Consider the following 18984-nt stretch of genomic DNA (forward strand, 5'->3'; position numbering starts at 1 on the left):
TTGACATGCTAAACATGTTCAAAACAATGTAATTAGTGAATACAGTTTTGCACTTGTATGAAAAGATTTATAAAACGATAATAGAAAACTTAAGTTAAAAATACTATGTATTTAGATTATTGAAATATTAACAGTTCAACACACAACATTCATAACACAAGAAAGCATCATAAAATTTATTTGTATATTACGCCAATCTATAACTTAATTAAAAATAATATCTTTAAGTATTATCATTACATGAAGTTATATTGAATATCATTGCTTGTGTCTATTCTTTAACTATTAAAAATAATTGCAGTTAAGAAAGTCAACAAGTACAAAATAAAAGGTAAATCCATATTTTAATGTATAAGTATGCATATATCGGATTGTTTTTGCAGTTGTTAAGAAAATGGGGTACTTTACAGTTAGCCAGGCACAAGTGAAAAGTTACCAAATAATAAATAATTTAGACCAGCAAAAGAAAAGCTTTGAGTTTATATACAAGTTGACAAAGATCTTAGCAACTTTTTTTTTTGCACAGATTAACTTGGCGACCTTTTACTCGTGTCCAACAGTAAAATGCAAATTACTAAAATACCAGTTATGAGTACTGAAAGGTTTTTCTCTACTACCTTTTTGTTTCATTGTATGAAGATCAAAATGTATAAGAAATTCTTCAAACGCTAAAAAAAAATTTTTTTAAAGCCAAAATCAATTTTATTTCACAGAAATTGAATTATAATAATTGTTGTAGAACTTATTTATAGCTATTTTTAAGAAAATGGGTTCTTAGAATACCAGCCACGAGTACTAGATGGTTTTACATCAATATGATCACTCTCCAAATAACCAGTTTCTTCTTCACTACTCAAATATGTTTCCTGTTTCACAGCAGGAACAGATGGCTCTTCTTTTTCATCTGAAGATGTTTCTTCTTCTTCCGACTCCATTCCCCATTTACTAGCTCCTCCCTCAAAAACAGTTGCTTCTCCCTCTTTCAAAATTCTTAAAGCATGTTCTTTAACAGCTAAAGTACTAGCAGAAATAACTGGAATTGGTCTGTCTGGTGTACCATCTTCAACTGTAATAACTTCTGCATCAACCATTTCTACTTCAGTCTGTGGAGTTTTAAAAGAATTTAAGTCAAAATTATAGATAGGTTGTCTGGCACCTAAAATAGTACCTGTCTGAAGCATATTCACTATGCCTACGGGTGCTTTAGTTAATCTTTTATATTCATCATCATCAAGGGCTGCACGTATTGTCTGAGTCACAGTTTGAGCCCGACGAATTGCTAATTCTATGCATTTTTTAATGGTTTCTTCAGGAAGCAATAAGCTTCCCTTTCTATGAATGAAACATACTTCCTGATGGGCATTCATACCAATAATGTAACAGCCATCAGATATTCGTTCTTCTGCTTCAGTTGGATCCAGAACTATATAAGTTCCTTGACAAAACAAAGCCATGTTAATGCCAATTGGCATATGATGAAGATTCAAAGATACTGGTTCTCGATCATCTAAGGAATGTACTGTAACTTCAGTACCAACAACAGTCACATCAGGTCGTTTAAAATGTGAAAGAGCTGAAATTGCTGCAATGCTCCCACACTCTAAAAGATTTCCATCATCATTCATTGCACGAATATCCACTTTGATTGTCCATACTTTTATACCAGCAACTATACACAGAGATTCCAAATCTATGCATTTACTGTCTCGAATACATCTTTCCAAAGATCTCTGCAATTCCACAAATTCATTTGAAGATCGTGATAAATTTACATCAGGAGCGGACATGGGTGAAACTTCGAAGTTCACTTGAAGTGCTCCTTCAGTTGGACTGGATGCTTTTGGCTCAGTTACTTCTGCCGTAACTTGAGACAAAACTACTGTATTGCCCAAGTAAACAATGCATCCACCCCATTCTTTGAGAAATTTAATGTTCAGAGTTCTACCGTCCACTAAATGTCGTCCATCTAACCGCTTATTCTTTAATATTATAGAAGTTATAAATTCTCTCTCAGTAATGGATGTGATCTTCATTTCTAATAATGCTTTAAATTAATTTAATGTAATTATACTTTCATCACAAAATTCAAAGCAAATCAAAAATGACTGAAAATTGCAAAAATTATCGAATGAAATCGTAAAATATTTTTGTAAACACGCACATTTGCAATTTCGAATACAGTTACAGTTTATATTATCATAACCAAATTTATGCCAAAATGAAGCAAAAGATGATGAGCATTGTCTGATGTATAATCCATTAAAAAGAGATTTTCTCATCCATAATTTTAATGACTTCATAAATATTTTAAAGAAGCTGTATTATTAATACGGATTGAAAATTGGCCCATTCTTAAAATTTATCGCGGAACCCATACTGTTTAGTGACACTTTTCTTTCCCTGATTTAATACCTGTCCTTTTTTTAAATAAAATTAAATGTTCTCTTTTTAAAGAAAACCCAAAGTTGTATTTAAATTCATCTAATTATGATGTGAGGATGCAGCTGCCCTCTGAATCAATAGTCCATTATTCAGAAATGTCGTCCTCGAAAAGAAGCGAAAAACTATTCTTGCGCAGGAGGTTATTGTGATTTTTAAAGTGAACCACGACATGATTCTACTTTTTTACTATTAAGTTCAAAATTTGATTTTTAATTTTGATAGCAAAAGAAAGCACAAAATTTTTTTTATTCTAGATATCATTATGTTTTTTAATTATTGCATTTGCCTACACTCACATACTGATCTTTTATATATAAGAACGGCACATACCATTAACTGAAACATTCATCACAAATTTTGCAAAACACCGACTTGGAAAATTTACCGATGATTACTTTTTGGGTGATAGAAGCTTATAAAGGAAGAATTTTTCGTAATTTTAATTAATTACTCTCAAATTTAAGAGTTTTTGCTACAGTAGCTTCGGAGCATATTATCGTTTCAAAACTACTTTTACATAATTTTGCAGTTTAAAAAAATTAACTTTACAGAGACATTAATTTCATTTCCATGTGATAAATTTTAATTTTTTTTCTAAGTTCTTTTGAAATAATCCTTTCTACGCATAATTGTAATGAAATTAAAGCCTATATTACTGTTTTGCTAAATCATATACTTATGTGCTTTTCCCTCTCCTCTTTTTAAAGTTATAAAATAATGCTTTTTGTCGACATTTTTTCGAAAAATATATTCAACCAGGGTTAAGACTTAATGGCTAACCCAATTGAAAAGTGTTGCAAACTTACAAGGCACAGGATGGCGGCATGTCTTGTCTATCCGAATTTATTGCTCATATGCTTGGCCATTTCTGTAAAAATAAGAAGCGTGATTAAATTAGTAGAAATTTATTTCGTACTATTATATTATTGGATTAAAAATTTCAAACATAGCAAATTTTTGTAAAAGTTCATGTCGAAGCACTTCTGTTCTTTTCCTTTACGTAATTGAATTCATAAAATTTTTAACTCTTCTTCCAGCTTTACTTTTTACTTTTCATTATAATTTGATTTTTTATAAACAAAATTCCTTCGAAATATCAAATTGATCATTAAATGATGCACTGTTTTCATGAATATAACTCAAGTATTCAAACTTACAGTTTTCTCCTTAATTTTAGAATTTAAATTACTCAGACACATGAACAAGAAAAGGTGCAGGTACCTAGCCCCCACCCCCCTCAAAGTAGCACGAATTAAATACTTACAAAATCTGAAGTTCAAAATTCCTTGCTCTGAAACTAAAATCAGGAGCCTCCACAAAGTCATCCAAGTGTGAATATAGATCTAATTCTTTAATTTTTTTTTAATTTTGCACTTTATTTGGCAATATAAAAAGTTATAATTCTCGCCATTTGTTATATGTATTAATGTCAAATGTAATTCATTCATCACGATGACTTGGTTGGCCTTTATTAAGAAAATCGGAATTGCAATTATCTTTCTGAAAATCATTCTCTAACAGCAAAAGTCATCGTTCCTCTTTTCAGAGAACTTATGCTTTGATAAATATTCATTATTTTGCTAGGTATTTAACATACTGACTGCCGCATTACATGCCTGTGCGTAACAGAAAATATGTAATTGTACCAAATCATCTACCTAATGAGATAATAATAATATAATAAGATGACCCTTTCTCTACTACACTTAAGAGATAGCAAAGAAGAGGTAATCTAATTAGATAGATGGTCCGAATATCAACCATAAGTCGAGGTAACGAACTTGTTAATATAGCAGAGTATTAGCTTAGCTTTTTATACAATACGGGAATTGAAAAATTTGGCAATCTGGTTTTTACAGATTCACTTCAATCCAAGATATTTCAATTATTAATAAAGATTTGCTATTCCAACAACGCTAAGAGGCTAACATTAATGCTAAATTTTCGGATGGAATGCTACTTTCGTAAGTAGTTGCGTAAGAAAAAAAAAGGAAGCACTCAGCTTTATTCTGACATCATACAATAATAAAAAAGAGGTCATTTAAAAGCACTTAACGTACTCATAAAACTAACCTCAATTAAAAACCTAATTTAATTTGGCATTAAAATGCTGCTGATCATGCATTCCTTGAAACAAATATCGTTTTCTATATTGATGTAATATATATTTAAAAAAACTCCTCAGCTGCTAACAGTTGAGCACGTTTTCATGGGAATCTATTCATAACGTGAAAAAAGGGTGTTACCATACGAAATTTTAAAGTTTGTTTAGTTTTATATATGTAGATAACCTCTTATGAAATATTTAGGTATAGCATCTTTTAGTATTCATTACTTACTTTAAAAGGTACTTTTATTTTTCACAAAGGATGATAGATTGTAAAATAAATCTGGGTGACTTCTTTCCCCGGTTCCTAGATAACTTTCCTTCCTTCGGGGTACATAGATACTCTGGCGCCATTAAGACTAAACATTAGTCAATTTATGTCACTCAACACAAAATGTCACTAAGGGACGAAAAAAATGCTATACTTTGGCTATCTTTCCACTTGCGAAGGCATAGATGGCGACTGATAAGCGAAAAAGTATCATTAATTTCTGGATACTGATTCACACTGCCTTTGCTACTGCTGATAATTTGGTCATTTCACAGTTTGACCTAGAATTAAATACAATTAAACACGAGATCCTTTAAAATTACTGGCATTCTATAAGATTCTTTTTTTTTTTCTATTTTATCTAGAAAAAATGAATAAAATATTTTATATTCTTCTTTACTTGATTCTATATTAAAGGCTGTAATGCAAATATCACACATAAAATACTTTCCATTCAATCGTTCTTTAAAAATAAAACCTTGACTCTGAACATCATTCATAAGCAATTTAATTCCATATTGCAAAAGACAACTTTCTATAAAATAAGGTACATCCAGGTGTTTTTTTTAGAAATTTTTGTTTGCAATGTTGCATAATTCATTTTAGTTCCAAATAAATTTACTATAGCAGCATTAGAATCAGAAAGACATGAGAGCTGCCTAATTAAAACCATGTTGATTAAGACCTAATAAATGCTGAATATATTGTGAATAAGACATACTATAAAGTACTACAATAAGTTTTTTTAAAAATCTAAAAGATAAGTTAACAACATTTGATATTATATGAAGAAAATTACAGTTTAAAGAAAATGATATTTATGATGCATTTTAATTTTTATAAAAATTTTATTTTCTTTTATGACAAAAAATTCTACTTAAAAAAATTAAAGATTTTATTATAAACTTATACTATACAGGATTACAATATAAGCAAAAGTCAATAACGTGCTTAAATAAGATTTAGTCATTGTTTTTTCCTTCATTTTTATAATTTATCAATTTCTATTTAATAAATTCTTTTTATTACAAAATTTTTTAATGGAATGACGAGACTATTGAATAGCTGCAATACACTAAATACAACATGAAGATCTACAAACTGTAGTCATTCAAATATTATATATAAAGTATCTGATTAGGGTACAAACACAGTGCTTAAAATGAAAAGGCATTTTATTAAACATGTTTTTTTAGTTAAGATTGCAATTATTCCAGTCTCTATGCCACTATTTTATGAACGCTGTATCATCACTTTCAACTGCTTGTCTAATAGTAAAAATAAATAAATGAAGTACTAAATTTATAGTTTGACTTCTTATAAATTCAAAATAATGAACATAACATATATATAATGCATAAGAAATTGCTGATTTATTATTTTCAAAAGGTATGGATAAAAAACTTTATTACATATATAGCTATTAACTTTAATATACACTTATTTTTGTAAAAGCTTTTCTAGTTGAAATTTTGTATTTTGAAACTCTTAATTAAAATTTTGAACTAATGTTGATCTAACTAAAAAAAGTAGTCATGGATAGTCACAAATGTTATTAAAAGAAAATTTTATGACAAACAAATATTGTGGAACCATTATCAAACGAATGCATACCAGTATAGCAATTTAAAAGTGTCTTGCCTTAAATTGATGATTTAACTTTTACAAAGATTAAATTTTCCTAACTATAATTTATTCGATTTTCCTACAAAAAATACTTACATAAGTGTTAAAAGGCATCTTTTTTTAGATGTCTTTCATTATATTATACATTAATTGTAGTAAGAACATGATTTTCCATGTTACGTGGAGAAAAAAAAATTGCATACAAACATATTTAATAAATAAATTTAAAAAATTATAATCTAAAAAAAACTTTTTCACATACTCATCAGTATCCAATTACTAGTTATCAAAAGATATAATTACAAGCAAAATTTCAAATTTATGGCCAATTTATACACACACAGTCATGCATACATAAGTATATTTCATTTTGAATTTACACTCATAAATATTTATTTTTTATATATTTGATATTAACTGAATATAATTAAATATTTCATTGGACAAAATCAAACAGGAAAAATTATAATTTTATATGACTTTCTTTTACAATATTTGTGAACTTATGAATCCAACAACTTAAGACAAGTTATCAGCAAAGAAAAATAAGATGATATAATGCATAATACTATTAATCTATTTGTCATGCTAAAATGGGTTTTCCTAAACTAAACACAATAGGAAAGTATCACAGAAACACACACAGTAATCTTTAACATACAATTTATTCGATTTTTGATAATTTAAAATAGAACTAATCACAGAAAATAAGTTAATTTATAAAGTAGCAAACTTTATGTTAATCTTACACACACACACACCACAAGAAAGGAAACAAATAACTTTAAAATTAAAATTAAACATATGACAAGAAAATGTAAGACACATATTTTACTAAAATTTGAATTTAAGATAGGATGCTGCCTTTACAACTATTTTCATTAACAACACGCAATATAAAATGTATGAATTTCCCAATACAAATTCCATTTATTGATTAATAGCATTTTTTATTGGCAAAATAATAACCAAATTGTATGCCTTATGAAACAAAAACAGTAATTTTAAAATGAAAAACATATTTTTTGGAATAAAATTGCCATACCTAGAGCTTTTTTTATACAATTTGGCAGACATATGGTTAACAAACACAATATAATCTATGATTAATAACAATCAAAACTGAACTAAAAAAAAATCACAAGATTATTTCTTAAGTTTTTCTTTAAAAGACCAAAGCTATCTTATACTGATTTTCATAAAAAGAAATAATATACAAGAGTAAGGTTATCTGGAAAAATAAAAGAATTCAATTTTCATAATAAACAAAAATAAATTATTAACAAGCAAATGGGAGTTAATTTTAAAACTAGGAGAAAAAGTAATAAAATAATAAAAGTTGATATTACTAAATTCAATGGGTATAATGCATGCATTCGTAAAGAATGTTAGGCTAGATTGGCAACGGAATTCGCAATCTAATGATTTTAGCTACAAAACTTTGCCATCAAATCTAATAATAATAATAAAAAAAAGGCTACCAAAGAATGATAAAATTGGTATAATAATATTTAAAATGAGTTTGCTTTAAAAAACTTTTTTTTTTTGGATAGTTAATATTTATGAAATTCTATTTCATTTTTAACTATCTTAATAAAATTGAATTTCAGGTTATTTTGTAACCATATCTTTAAAAAAATGAATTTTTTTCATATATACAGAGAAACTAATATATCATAAATGTTATATTAGAAACCATTGTTATATATATGTTAAAAACCCTTTTCTGAAAGGATGTAAACATAATTTATACTTACAATTGCATAAAATGTATCTTCAATTAATTTACAATTAAAGAAATAAGCATTGCAAAATACATATTCAAAAACTGAAAATCTATTCACGAGAATCATACACAAATTCATAAAAATTTTACTGATCACATTAACTGTGAACTGTGTCTCAATTTTTAAGAATATCTATTATTATTATTAAGAATCTATTATACATATGCCAAATATTATAAGCATTTCATTTATAATAAAAGGAAATCAAAAACTATCACAGATGTATATATTTAAAAATTCATCATCACAATAAGCAAATCTTGATATATTTTCCATGCATTATTTACAAGCTCATTAGTTTAAAATGCACTAAAATAGTTCAGAGTAGACTGCTTAAATGAAATTAAAATTGCACTACAGGCAAATTCTGAAAATAACAAACATACTTATCACAATAGCACTCAGTATTATTTTAAAGTTACAAAATCAAGATTTAAGAGTTTCTTAATAAAATAAAATAAACTGACAGAACAATTAACAACAAAACATTTATTAAATAAGATTTAACTGATATAATGGAAAACTACTGTTACCTTAACAGCCATTTGCAAATATGATAGTATACAAAGTCAGTAATGCATGCAGCAAACTTAAATACTCTAAATGGAGACCTGAAGTCTTTTAATTTACTATCGAATGTTATAGTACTTCCTACCACACAGAATGGAAACAAAACTGAAAACAGGCATGTACTGTCCATTAATGAGTAACTTTCAACATATGCTGTTGCAACTGCCAGTGGAAGTCCAAATCCAACAAAATATGGCCATTTTGTTTCAATAAAATGTATCCGCTTTTGTAAAGACCACCCTTTTAAACACCATTTATATTCAAAAGCATACATTGAATATAAAAGAGACAGCAGGAAAGTTGAAGCTACATATCTAATAATACTAGAGAATGGCAAATACTGTATCATGATGCATTGTATCATGTAAAGAACTTGTACACCTATGCTGGTTACTTGGTCGCTCCATGATCCAGTAACACCAAAAATATCCTTTTTCTTTATGCCTGCTTTTTCAGAAGTAATATCAGCAACTTGTTGATCCCACGATAGATTTAAAAATCTATTAATGATAAATAAAGGAAAAGTCCAAAAGAAGAAAAATATCCAACTGAGGACAGCTGGCAAAAATGTAATTGATCCCAAATCGTCTTCAGACAAATAGGAACAGAAATATTCGTAAATACAGTTCATCAAAACATTTCGAAATAAATATATAGGGAGCCACACTAGGAATCCAAAAACTCCACATTGTATTAAAACACTAGACATTGTTTTGGGCTCATCGCTACTGCTTCTAACTTCTTCCCGTACTCTCCGGGAATTCTGAGTTTTTGAGCAAAATTTTATAGAAGCAAGTACGCCATTAAAGCAATCGCGCATACCATGAAGAGTCAATATTAATACTGTCTTCAGAAATTCCATATTAATATATAAAAATTAGAATCATCAGTAATGAATAAATTAATAAAATAGAATGAATGCGTTTTAAATTATTCAAAAGTAAAATTTTCCACTCAGTAAAACGCAATTTCATTACATCGGACTCATTATTCGCACTCCCGCGAGATCATAACAATAGCAGCAGCAGTTAACAGTTTGAATCCAAACATGACTTCCACAGGAGGAGGGAGGGTGGGGGACGATTAATTTTAAAAGAGAGACAGAAATTTTCGAAATTTCTGCATCTTTAATTTAAATTTAAGGGTTCTTTGTTAAATTATGTAAGGTATATATACTTACCGTATTCCTGTTCATGTGTCTGTCAGAAATTTTATAACTTATATTTTAAGTTAAACATTGGGAGGAAAAAATAATCTATTAATATGTCATCTATTCGAATTTAGAATTTCAAATTGATAGCTGCAAGATTAAAGTATATCTACAAGAAACAAATATTTGAAATAAATTGTTAGTATTTTTTTGGGGCGAAAATACATCGAAGGAAACAATGGTAGCTCTAGTCTGATCATAGTTCAAAGGAGGAAAAAAATATGAAAAGAAAGTGGCCCTTTGCTTGTCTAGGTATTTCTTCAAATATTGTACGCTTATTTAATTATAAAAATTATTTTTCTTCTAACTTAAAGATACAAATTGAAAAACTCAATTATAATAGAAAAAAATTTCCACTTGTACTCATTATTATTAATTTTGCTATTCGTATTTTGTAAACTTTTAAAAACATAGGTTGAGTTGTCCAAGTGGCTGCAAGTTTTGATGTTGTGATATAGAAACGTCAAAATGTGAATTCTAAGCGAAGTTTAAAGCCACTAGTTGTATTTCAAGGTGTTTTTGTAGTTTACAAATTCCGTTTTATACGCTTTATAATGGGGTCTTCGACGCAAGAAGCATGCTATTTAGCGCTTCTTGCTTTAGCAGAAGAATTTCGTACGATGAATCCACCAAACATTCGAAACTGTATCCAGTGCTTGTGTGCGATTTTTAATTTGAAACAACCACCAAAAATTGAAGCGAGAACTCATTTGCAACTTGGAAATATATTGCTTCAACATACCAAAAATACAGATCTTGCCCAGTCTCACCTAGAAAAAGCAGTATGTATCAGATATGGAAATTTTTGTTATGTTTACTTTTCATTTCCTATCCTTAATTTACCGATACCATTACAGTTATACATCATATGTGCATTACTTATTGAGTTATCCATTTATTTACTTTTGAAATGAATGAATTTAGTTGATTTTTCCTCACATTATTTGAATCTTGCATTATTAACCCTAGAAACTTATATCCATAATTGGATTATATAATTTTCATGTTTTTATGTGTCCTACATATTTTTATTGTTTTTCATTGAAATCATGTAATTCAGAATATATTGTTTCAATATCAGTGCTAGAAAAGTATATATTTCATTTTTTCTTAAAATGTTGTGCACATTGTATGCCATCATTACATTTGATTTAGTTACTTTAAAAATCTAGTTCAATTGTTATTAATTTTTCATTCAGACAGAGTTTTATACTTTGATTTCATTTTACTTTTTTAAATTTCATCTTTATATGGTTTTCATCTTTGAAACTTCATTTATAAACATGCTTTTTACAGGAATTATTGAAAATCAACTGTGTTTAATGCTTGTTTTAGGAAAATTGCTTTCAAGAATGTTAAAGTCATGATCATTTGGTTTAAAACACATACTATAAGAGAAACTGTAATTAAAAATATTAGTGATTTCAAAATATTTTCTCGAATATTTTTAACTTGTAATTATTAAATTTACTTATATGAAATTCATTCTGTATTAACATTTTTTATTAAGCATCAGAACTATAAATTATTTTAATGATGATGCATGTTAAGTGATTCTGCTGTATCTAAAACCATTTATTGCTGTTGAATTCTGCAATCTAAAATTATTTAGAAAATGTAAAAATGAGATAAAATTAGAATTTTGATAAAATGAACTACTGCTAATTATTTCTAATTTTTCAATTAATTTTTTTCATTCTTTTCTAATTGCAAAACCAAGTGAGATGTTGTCAGGAGTCAGTTTTATATGCTTGATTCCTGTAAAAATAGTATGTGAATGTCAAGTGTAATTTTATAGAGATAGAAATGATAGAACCATGCTTAAAATAGATTCCTAATTTCCAGAATCTTTTCATCAGATAGTAATATGTCTTTATGTTTAAAAGGAAACAAAATTTCCTGTACGTTTGTCTTTTTTTGAGTATCATTTTGAGTTGTCTAGAGTTGGATAATTTAGAAGTGTCAAAGATATCTTCAACCAAAGAGTGAAGTGAGGTTTAGGCAAACTTCACTTAACCCTCTTGCTGCATATCCCGCCATTTTCACGGCCAATGTAGAAGTAGCAAAATTTGCACGACCCTCGATTTCCACGGTGTTGCATTTTTCCATTTATTTAGCTATGCAACCCGCTCTTTTCCCATTCAGGTTTTCATTTCAGCTTTTTTGGTTTCATTCAGGTCTGGGTTAACAGATATTGTTAGTTGTTCTTGGTTCTGTGAAATATACAAGCATGTTTTGAAGCATTTTTTGCGCTCTTTTCAAAATTCAAAAAATGTTTGGCAGGAAACGTTTCGCAATTTTTGAACTTATTTTGATAAAAGAATTATTCAGAGAGAGGGTTAATGAGCACCTTGCATAACAGATTCATATTGCAAGCAAAACAAAATGTAAAAAAGTTACTTGTTTAATGAGTGACACTTTTCGGAACGAATGGTGAGACAATGCCATGCCATCAGTCTGTCTGCATTTAGTCTGTGTTGAGTGCTTGTTAAATCCTTATATCATAGCGTTCATCTGATGGTGTTGTTAAACACAACTCTGAGAAGTTTGAACGATGGCATGTGAAGTCTTAATCAATGGGATTTTGTCTTTAACCCAAAATTATTGATCTAGAGGAGCAATGACATATATTAGCTGGTGGAAGAGCACAGTCCAGAAAGTCCAGAACTATCAAAGTACATGAAAGAATAGAAAAATCTGCGGACGCATCATGGTAGTATTTAGTCACTCATATTCGAGTTTATTGAATGGGTTGTTTGAGAAATTATAAGCTTATTCAGAGTAGATAAAAGAATTTTTTTAAAACAATGAGCTGCTCGAAATCTGTATTAATACAAATTGAATGGATAAAAAAAATCAGTTCTGATTTTGTTGAAAGGGTCGAGAAATCCCACAAATTTCTTTTGTTATGTATTGTTCGCTTTGTAAGAAAATAATAAACTTAAATAACATTTGGGACACAGGCACTTATTAGTCATGCCAAAAAAGGACACAAATTTGCGTGTCTGCTCAAAAAGGTCATAATTAATGTTAGAATTTGTATCTAAAGGAATGAAGGAGAAGGTGATATGTCAAGTCCAAAAATAAACCAATTTCGAATCTTTTTGTTCAAGAACAATTATGTAAAGCTGAATTTTTATGGGCATTAAAACTTGTTGCATTACTTTCGCCCTTTAATGTATTCAAAGATATAGTGAAAATATTTTCATATATGTTCACTGAAAGTAAAATAGTTTATTTCATAGCTAAAAAATATAAAATAGGCCGTACAAAATGTTGTACCGCATTTGTTAAGGATTAGCTCAATGAAACTGAAGCAGAAAAATCTGCTGAAATTGATGCCCAAATACATGAATTGGCAAAAATGATTAAATAAAAAAAGTAATTTTATTTTGTAATTCTTTTTTTTTTGTTGTTGTTAAGTAATTATTAAATGTTTTGTATCATGAATTATTTTTTCTTTTGGTGATAGCCTAGTGTGGAACTGTGTATTTCTTTTCCAAAATTTTTTAAGTAACATTTCAGATTTTCCCTAACTATATATAGATGCTTACTGGTTAAATTATTTTTTATATACTTTATAATAAAGTTTCTTTTGTTAGATTAGTAAAAGTAAGTTAAGTTTCTTTGTTAGTTTCTTTTGTTGTAAAGTTTCTTTTGTTAGATTCTTATGTTAGATTAGTAAATTTATTCCTTCTTTAATAATTAATAAATTATTAAAAATTTTGCAAAAAGGCGGCGAAATTATCAGCAAATATAAAATTATAAAGAATATGAAAATGTCCTCTTATTATATTTTCTAGACAGAAATATCAGGAAAATACTTTATTGGTATCTTTGTAAATATGGCATGAAAGGGACAGTTCTGTACTTATCTGAAGGGAATTTTAATTTTTCAATCTCTCTATTGTTACAGAATGACTAGTTCATTTGTAATGTATAAGAATGATTGGCTCATTTGTAAATTAACTAGTTAATGTATATATATATATATATTATATGTAAGTTTCCCTCTTTTTTTATATATATATAAGTTAGGCACTTTATAATAAAGAATTAGAATTATAAACGAATTTAATTCTGTATGAATGCTTAATTATTATTGATTAATAAATGCTGTATTTATAAAACTAATTTCTTTTTTTTTTTTTCTTCTCTCTTTCAGTGGTACTTATCACAAAATGTATCCTTTGACATTCTGTTTTTAGTAAAAGCCATAAAGTTTTATTTTTTGAAGCTCTAAAATTGAATATGAATTGCAAAATCTGCTAATATAAATTATGTATTTGAATAAATTAAAATTTTTATTTATAGATGAAAACAAAACTGAAGTAATAAGCTAATTTTATCAGTGTTGTAAAAATCAATTAAAAGAAATAAACTCTTTCAGGACAAGATTTAAAAAAAAAAAATTTTTAAACCCCTTTAAATAAATTATTATTTTTTAACACTTTTTTTATTGACACATAACCAAAAATTTATGTGATAATCATAGGTTACAAATCTGATTCAAAATTTTTTTTCAGGATTTATGAAATCTAGTATCTATTGTTGCTTGTTCAATCAAGCTGCCTTTCATGTCAATATTATAACTGATTTTCTAATAGTAACAATAGTGTAAATGATTTTTTAAAAGGAAAATAGTGCTTTAATTTACATATAAAAAGTATATGTTAATTAGTGATTGAACATTTTATTATTAATAAAATATTCACAATCAAAGTATCAATGTATTTTAATATATATGCTTAATTACTATACATTGTATTTAAAAACAATTGTATTATTAAATGTACAAAAATATAAAATGTTAATAATATTACTAAAGAAACCTTAAAAAGGAATATCTTTTTCCATGAAATAATTTATTGCAATAAAAGACTGATTAATAATAATAAAGATTTTCTTTATAATAAACTGTTTTATTTTAAAATCAGCAAAAAATTATATATAAATGATATAATCCTTCATTTGAAAAAAATCAGCTAGCGGGTTTTGATGATGTCAAGTTTGAAGCTGCCAGTGTTTTGGCTGACTTATATGAAAAGAAGGTTTGTACTTCTATATTTCTTGCTGTTTAATATTATGATGATAATTTTCCCTGATTGTGAAACTGAATTTTCTTATTATTTCTTTTTCTGAGATTTTAAAATACATAGGGTAAGGTAAAGGAAAATAAGTCTACACAGACTAGACTATAATTCTCAGATTTATTGTTTTACAAATACATTGATTTTTTAAGATCATATTCGTCATAAGCAATATTTTTTTACTAACACTTTTTAATTTGGGATTATTTTATTTATTTATTTGTAGGCACAGATTATATTTTTGATTTTGTGTTTACTTCTATCTATGGAACTTTAAAGCTTATTTTTCTGCATTTATTTTTTTATTCAAAATTAAAGCAAATTTGAATATATATGTAAGTTATTCTTACTGTGAAATATATTTCTATATCTAAAAGAGCTTTTTTTTTAAAATTGTAGAATAATTAAATAAAGTGAAGTAATTATAATATTGTCCTTAAATATTGCAATATTTTATTACAATGATTACAATTTTCAATGTTACTTCAAGTGGCAGATACTTTTTATAACCTCTAGTTTAACTTAGTTATATACATATCCCATTTTGAAGCAGCATGAGAGCTATTTTGAAGTGAATCTTGTAATTGTGAATTGCTGTCAGATGGCACCTGATATTGTTGTACACTATATAAAGGGTATTTATATGAGATGTGCATTTAAAAAAGTGGATTGCCTAATGACTATTCGCAGTCATAATGAATGCAAAATTTGGCTTTTGGAGCTTGAATTAAAACTTCATTGGATGTACAAAAAATTTACAAAAAAAAAAAAAAAAAAAAAATCCTGTTGATTTATGGTGCAAAAAATAGCCACATACTATATTATTGCAACTGCAATAGAGAATAGTATAAATTAGTGTATATCATACATTATATATCCCATATATATCATAATTTACATCCCTTAATGTGTGTTTTTACCATCGAAAAAAAATGGAAATGTGAAGTTGTTTTGAGAGATTTGATCACACAATGTTTCAAAAATCCCAGTCTTCTGAGGCAGCTGACCCACTAATTCTTTGAAAATACTATCCAAATTAGAGGAGTATATTCAATTTTCAAAGTTGAAGTAGAAAAATGACTTGCAGCTCAAATGTTTCTAGATACACTTACTTCAACTTCAAAAGAAAGGTTGAAAATTCTTTCCATTTTAGAGGAATTTTTTACAATTTTGAGGAGAACAATTGGGTAAATTTCCATTTAAAGAATGAATTTGAACATTTGAGTTGAGATTGGAGTTTCTACCTTTTATTTTGGAATATCTCTCTAGCATTGAATGCGAGAACGAAGACGACCTTTGTTATATCTAGGAGTCATGAGTTTTCTTCTCTAATAATAATGAAGATGAATATATGCGTTGGTACTCCACAGGCAAACCATTGGCACACTTATATTTTGGAGAATGAAATTGTGTAATTTAGAGCAATTTAAATTTTCAATTAGAATTTTAAATAACTAAAAATGAAGCTGAATTTTGATATTTCTTTATTATAACTTCCAAAAATGCTATTGCATGAAAATAAATGAGTTAATTAAATTTTACTCCATATTAAAAAAAATTTTTAATTGTTTTTAATGATAAAAATTTGGTAGTCATGCAAATTTTTTCTAAATTTTTCAATTTTTATTTTTTATATTTTTATTTTTTATATATTTATTTATTGCCTAATTTCCAAGAATAGATTGCATTGTTGCCTTGAATTCAGACTGTTCAAACTGTTCATTTCAAAATTCAGACTGCTTTTATTGTTTCATCAAATATTTTATTTCATAATTTTTTTTTTTATTTGTTGAAAATTAAAGAAAAGGGATTTTGGATAGTTTACAAGATGAATAAAAATGTGAAATTAAAATACTGCAAAAGGTGAACTGCTCATTTAAATTTTTAAAAGTATTACAATATTATGAGACTGGTCACATTAGAAAAGTTCATATACACAATTAACATAATACATGTAAAATAATTAAAATAACTTAGTTTTAATGTCGGTTAGTTTGGTGGAATCATGGACATGGATTTTGATCTGCAGAATTTGACTGAAATTTGAAATCAAATATAACCATATTTCTATGAATTAGTTTAATAGTTACGCCTTATGAATTCTGTCAAACTAAACCCAATAGAGAATTTATAGTCTCGAATATCGATTATGATTGAGAGCAAAGGCGCATTGTCGGCATATCTAAATATCATAAACTTTCTTATTCATGCAGTAAAAATTGGTACAGTGGTTTTAACTAGGAGCCAGGCTTTTTGATTTTACCAATTATTTTATCCCGCCAATTGCTGTTGCGGCGGTCCGGTCATTCAGTTTTTTGGTTTAAATCCGTGTGCCTTAGGGCGGGTTGGAGAGTTAGAAGGTTGACTTACCAATTATTTTAAACATTAAGTCTCTATTTTAGTTTACAATGCTTAGCTTATTATTATTTTTATTTAAATACAACTTGCATGTTCCTATTAGCTACTCTAGTTTGGCTACATATGGAAATTATATATATTACTTTGAAACAATTTTAATTAATCTTAATAGACACATTTAAAAAAATCATTTGTAGATTATTTCTTGCAATTTTTCAAACTCTTGGAACAACTTATTTTATAATAGACTGAATTTTCTACTTTTGCAACATTAACTTTTTATAAGAAGTAATTGAAGAATGTATTAAAAAGCTGAAATAATAAGAAAATTAATTTTTAATAATCAAAAGTTGTTTTCCAGTGAGTTAAAAGATTAAGTAAGAGTTGAAAAGCTTTTGTTTTATAATTAAATTCTATAATATTTTGTTTGGCATATTTTATAGAATCAAATGCACATGGCCAAATCTATGGTTGGTAAAGCTGTGGAAATATCTCAGCAGTCTCCATTTTGGCATTCTAGGCTTCTATTTCAACTTGCAGTAAGTATAAGGTTTTATTATTTAAATTTTCATGTTTTCTCCAGATATGAATCTTTAATGATTTTCTTTTCCTAGCATTTTCATGCAAGTGAAAAAGAATATGCAGCAGCCTGCAGTGTATTAGGCGTTGGAGCTGAATTTGCTCACATTTCTGGAGCTCAGTATACTCGTATACTTTTCTTGCTGAGCAAAGGGATGGTAAGGTGTTTTTTTTCACGCCCATTACTTATTTCATTATATCTTTGTTGAATTTTGATTTGTAAGCAACTTTTATCTGTTAGTAAAATTTTTTACAACCTTTTTTTTTTTTTTTTTTGTATTATCGGCTATTTTTAAGGATTATTAATTTAAATATCTTTAAGGTGATTTATGAAATGTATATATTTCTTTATTATGTTGAGGAGCATATGAAATTTTATTTGTTGCAATATAAGTTGAATTATGTTTGTGTGCACAGATTTTAATTTATAGAATTTTCAAATATTTCTTTTGAAATTTTGATATTATTAATGACTTTGTGGATTGTGTTTCTGGGTATTTAAATTTTGTTTCAACTATTATTTTTAAAATATCGAAAATAATCCTTCAAACAGATTTATTCTTCATTGCATAGAAAGTTGTGTACAGTTGACCTATCAGGTGGATTTTATGGAATGTTTTGTCAGTTTTACAGTTAATTGCAGATTTGTTTTTCAAATTGCTGTATTTATTTTGACAAAGTATATATATATATATATATATATATATATATATATATATATATATATATATATATATATATATATATATATAACTTTAATTGCCCAAATGTAATTTGAATTTCTTGGGAATTTTTTTGTACTTATCTTCCAATATATGTATTATACTATGATAATACAATCTAAAAATTTTCTAATTTTCACACTTGTGCATTTCCAAGATATAAAGATATGCTTCATGTGATTCCTTTGCTCTTTATAAGCAAGCTAGTAATAACAAAAAAGG

General features: G+C 27.2%; 3 protein-coding genes across 3 annotated transcripts in view; 1 reads left to right on the forward strand and 2 right to left on the reverse strand.

Moving 5' to 3' along the window:
* Positions 1 to 374: 374 nt before the first annotated feature.
* LOC129971660 (exosome complex component RRP45-like) lies at positions 375 to 2182 on the reverse strand. The gene has a single exon (XM_056085628.1). It carries the CDS (start codon positions 2031 to 2033, stop codon positions 759 to 761), a length of 1275 nt encoding a protein of 424 aa, XP_055941603.1. The 5' UTR covers positions 2034 to 2182; the 3' UTR covers positions 375 to 758.
* A 3594-nt stretch (positions 2183 to 5776) lies between these two features.
* LOC129972859 (etoposide-induced protein 2.4 homolog) lies at positions 5777 to 9824 on the reverse strand. Its single transcript, XM_056087158.1, has one exon. It carries the CDS (start codon positions 9663 to 9665, stop codon positions 8763 to 8765), a length of 903 nt encoding a protein of 300 aa, XP_055943133.1. The 5' UTR covers positions 9666 to 9824; the 3' UTR covers positions 5777 to 8762.
* Positions 9825 to 10428: 604 nt separating this feature from the next.
* Positions 10429 to 18984, forward strand: part of LOC129971491 (MAU2 chromatid cohesion factor homolog) — a 38007-nt gene continuing 29451 nt past the window's right edge. The window contains exons 1-5 of the mRNA XM_056085311.1: positions 10429 to 10795; positions 14179 to 14196; positions 14999 to 15064; positions 17905 to 18000; positions 18076 to 18198. Of these exons, the coding sequence (XP_055941286.1) occupies positions 10568 to 10795; positions 14179 to 14196; positions 14999 to 15064; positions 17905 to 18000; positions 18076 to 18198 (531 nt within the window). The 5' untranslated portion in view covers positions 10429 to 10567. The remainder of the gene's footprint in view (positions 10796 to 14178; positions 14197 to 14998; positions 15065 to 17904; positions 18001 to 18075; positions 18199 to 18984) is intronic.

This window comes from Argiope bruennichi, chromosome 6 (genome assembly GCF_947563725.1).
Source record: "Argiope bruennichi chromosome 6, qqArgBrue1.1, whole genome shotgun sequence".
NCBI classification, from domain to species: Eukaryota; Metazoa; Arthropoda; class Arachnida; order Araneae; family Araneidae; genus Argiope; species Argiope bruennichi.

Bases quoted from the DNA above. Each gene is read 5' to 3' on its own strand.
- LOC129972859 (XM_056087158.1), bottom strand. From the start codon at position 9,665: ATGGAATTTCTGAAGACAGTATTAATATTGACTCTTCATGGTATGCGC.
- LOC129971660 (XM_056085628.1), bottom strand. From the start codon at position 2,033: ATGAAGATCACATCCATTACTGAGAGAGAATTTATAACTTCTATAATA.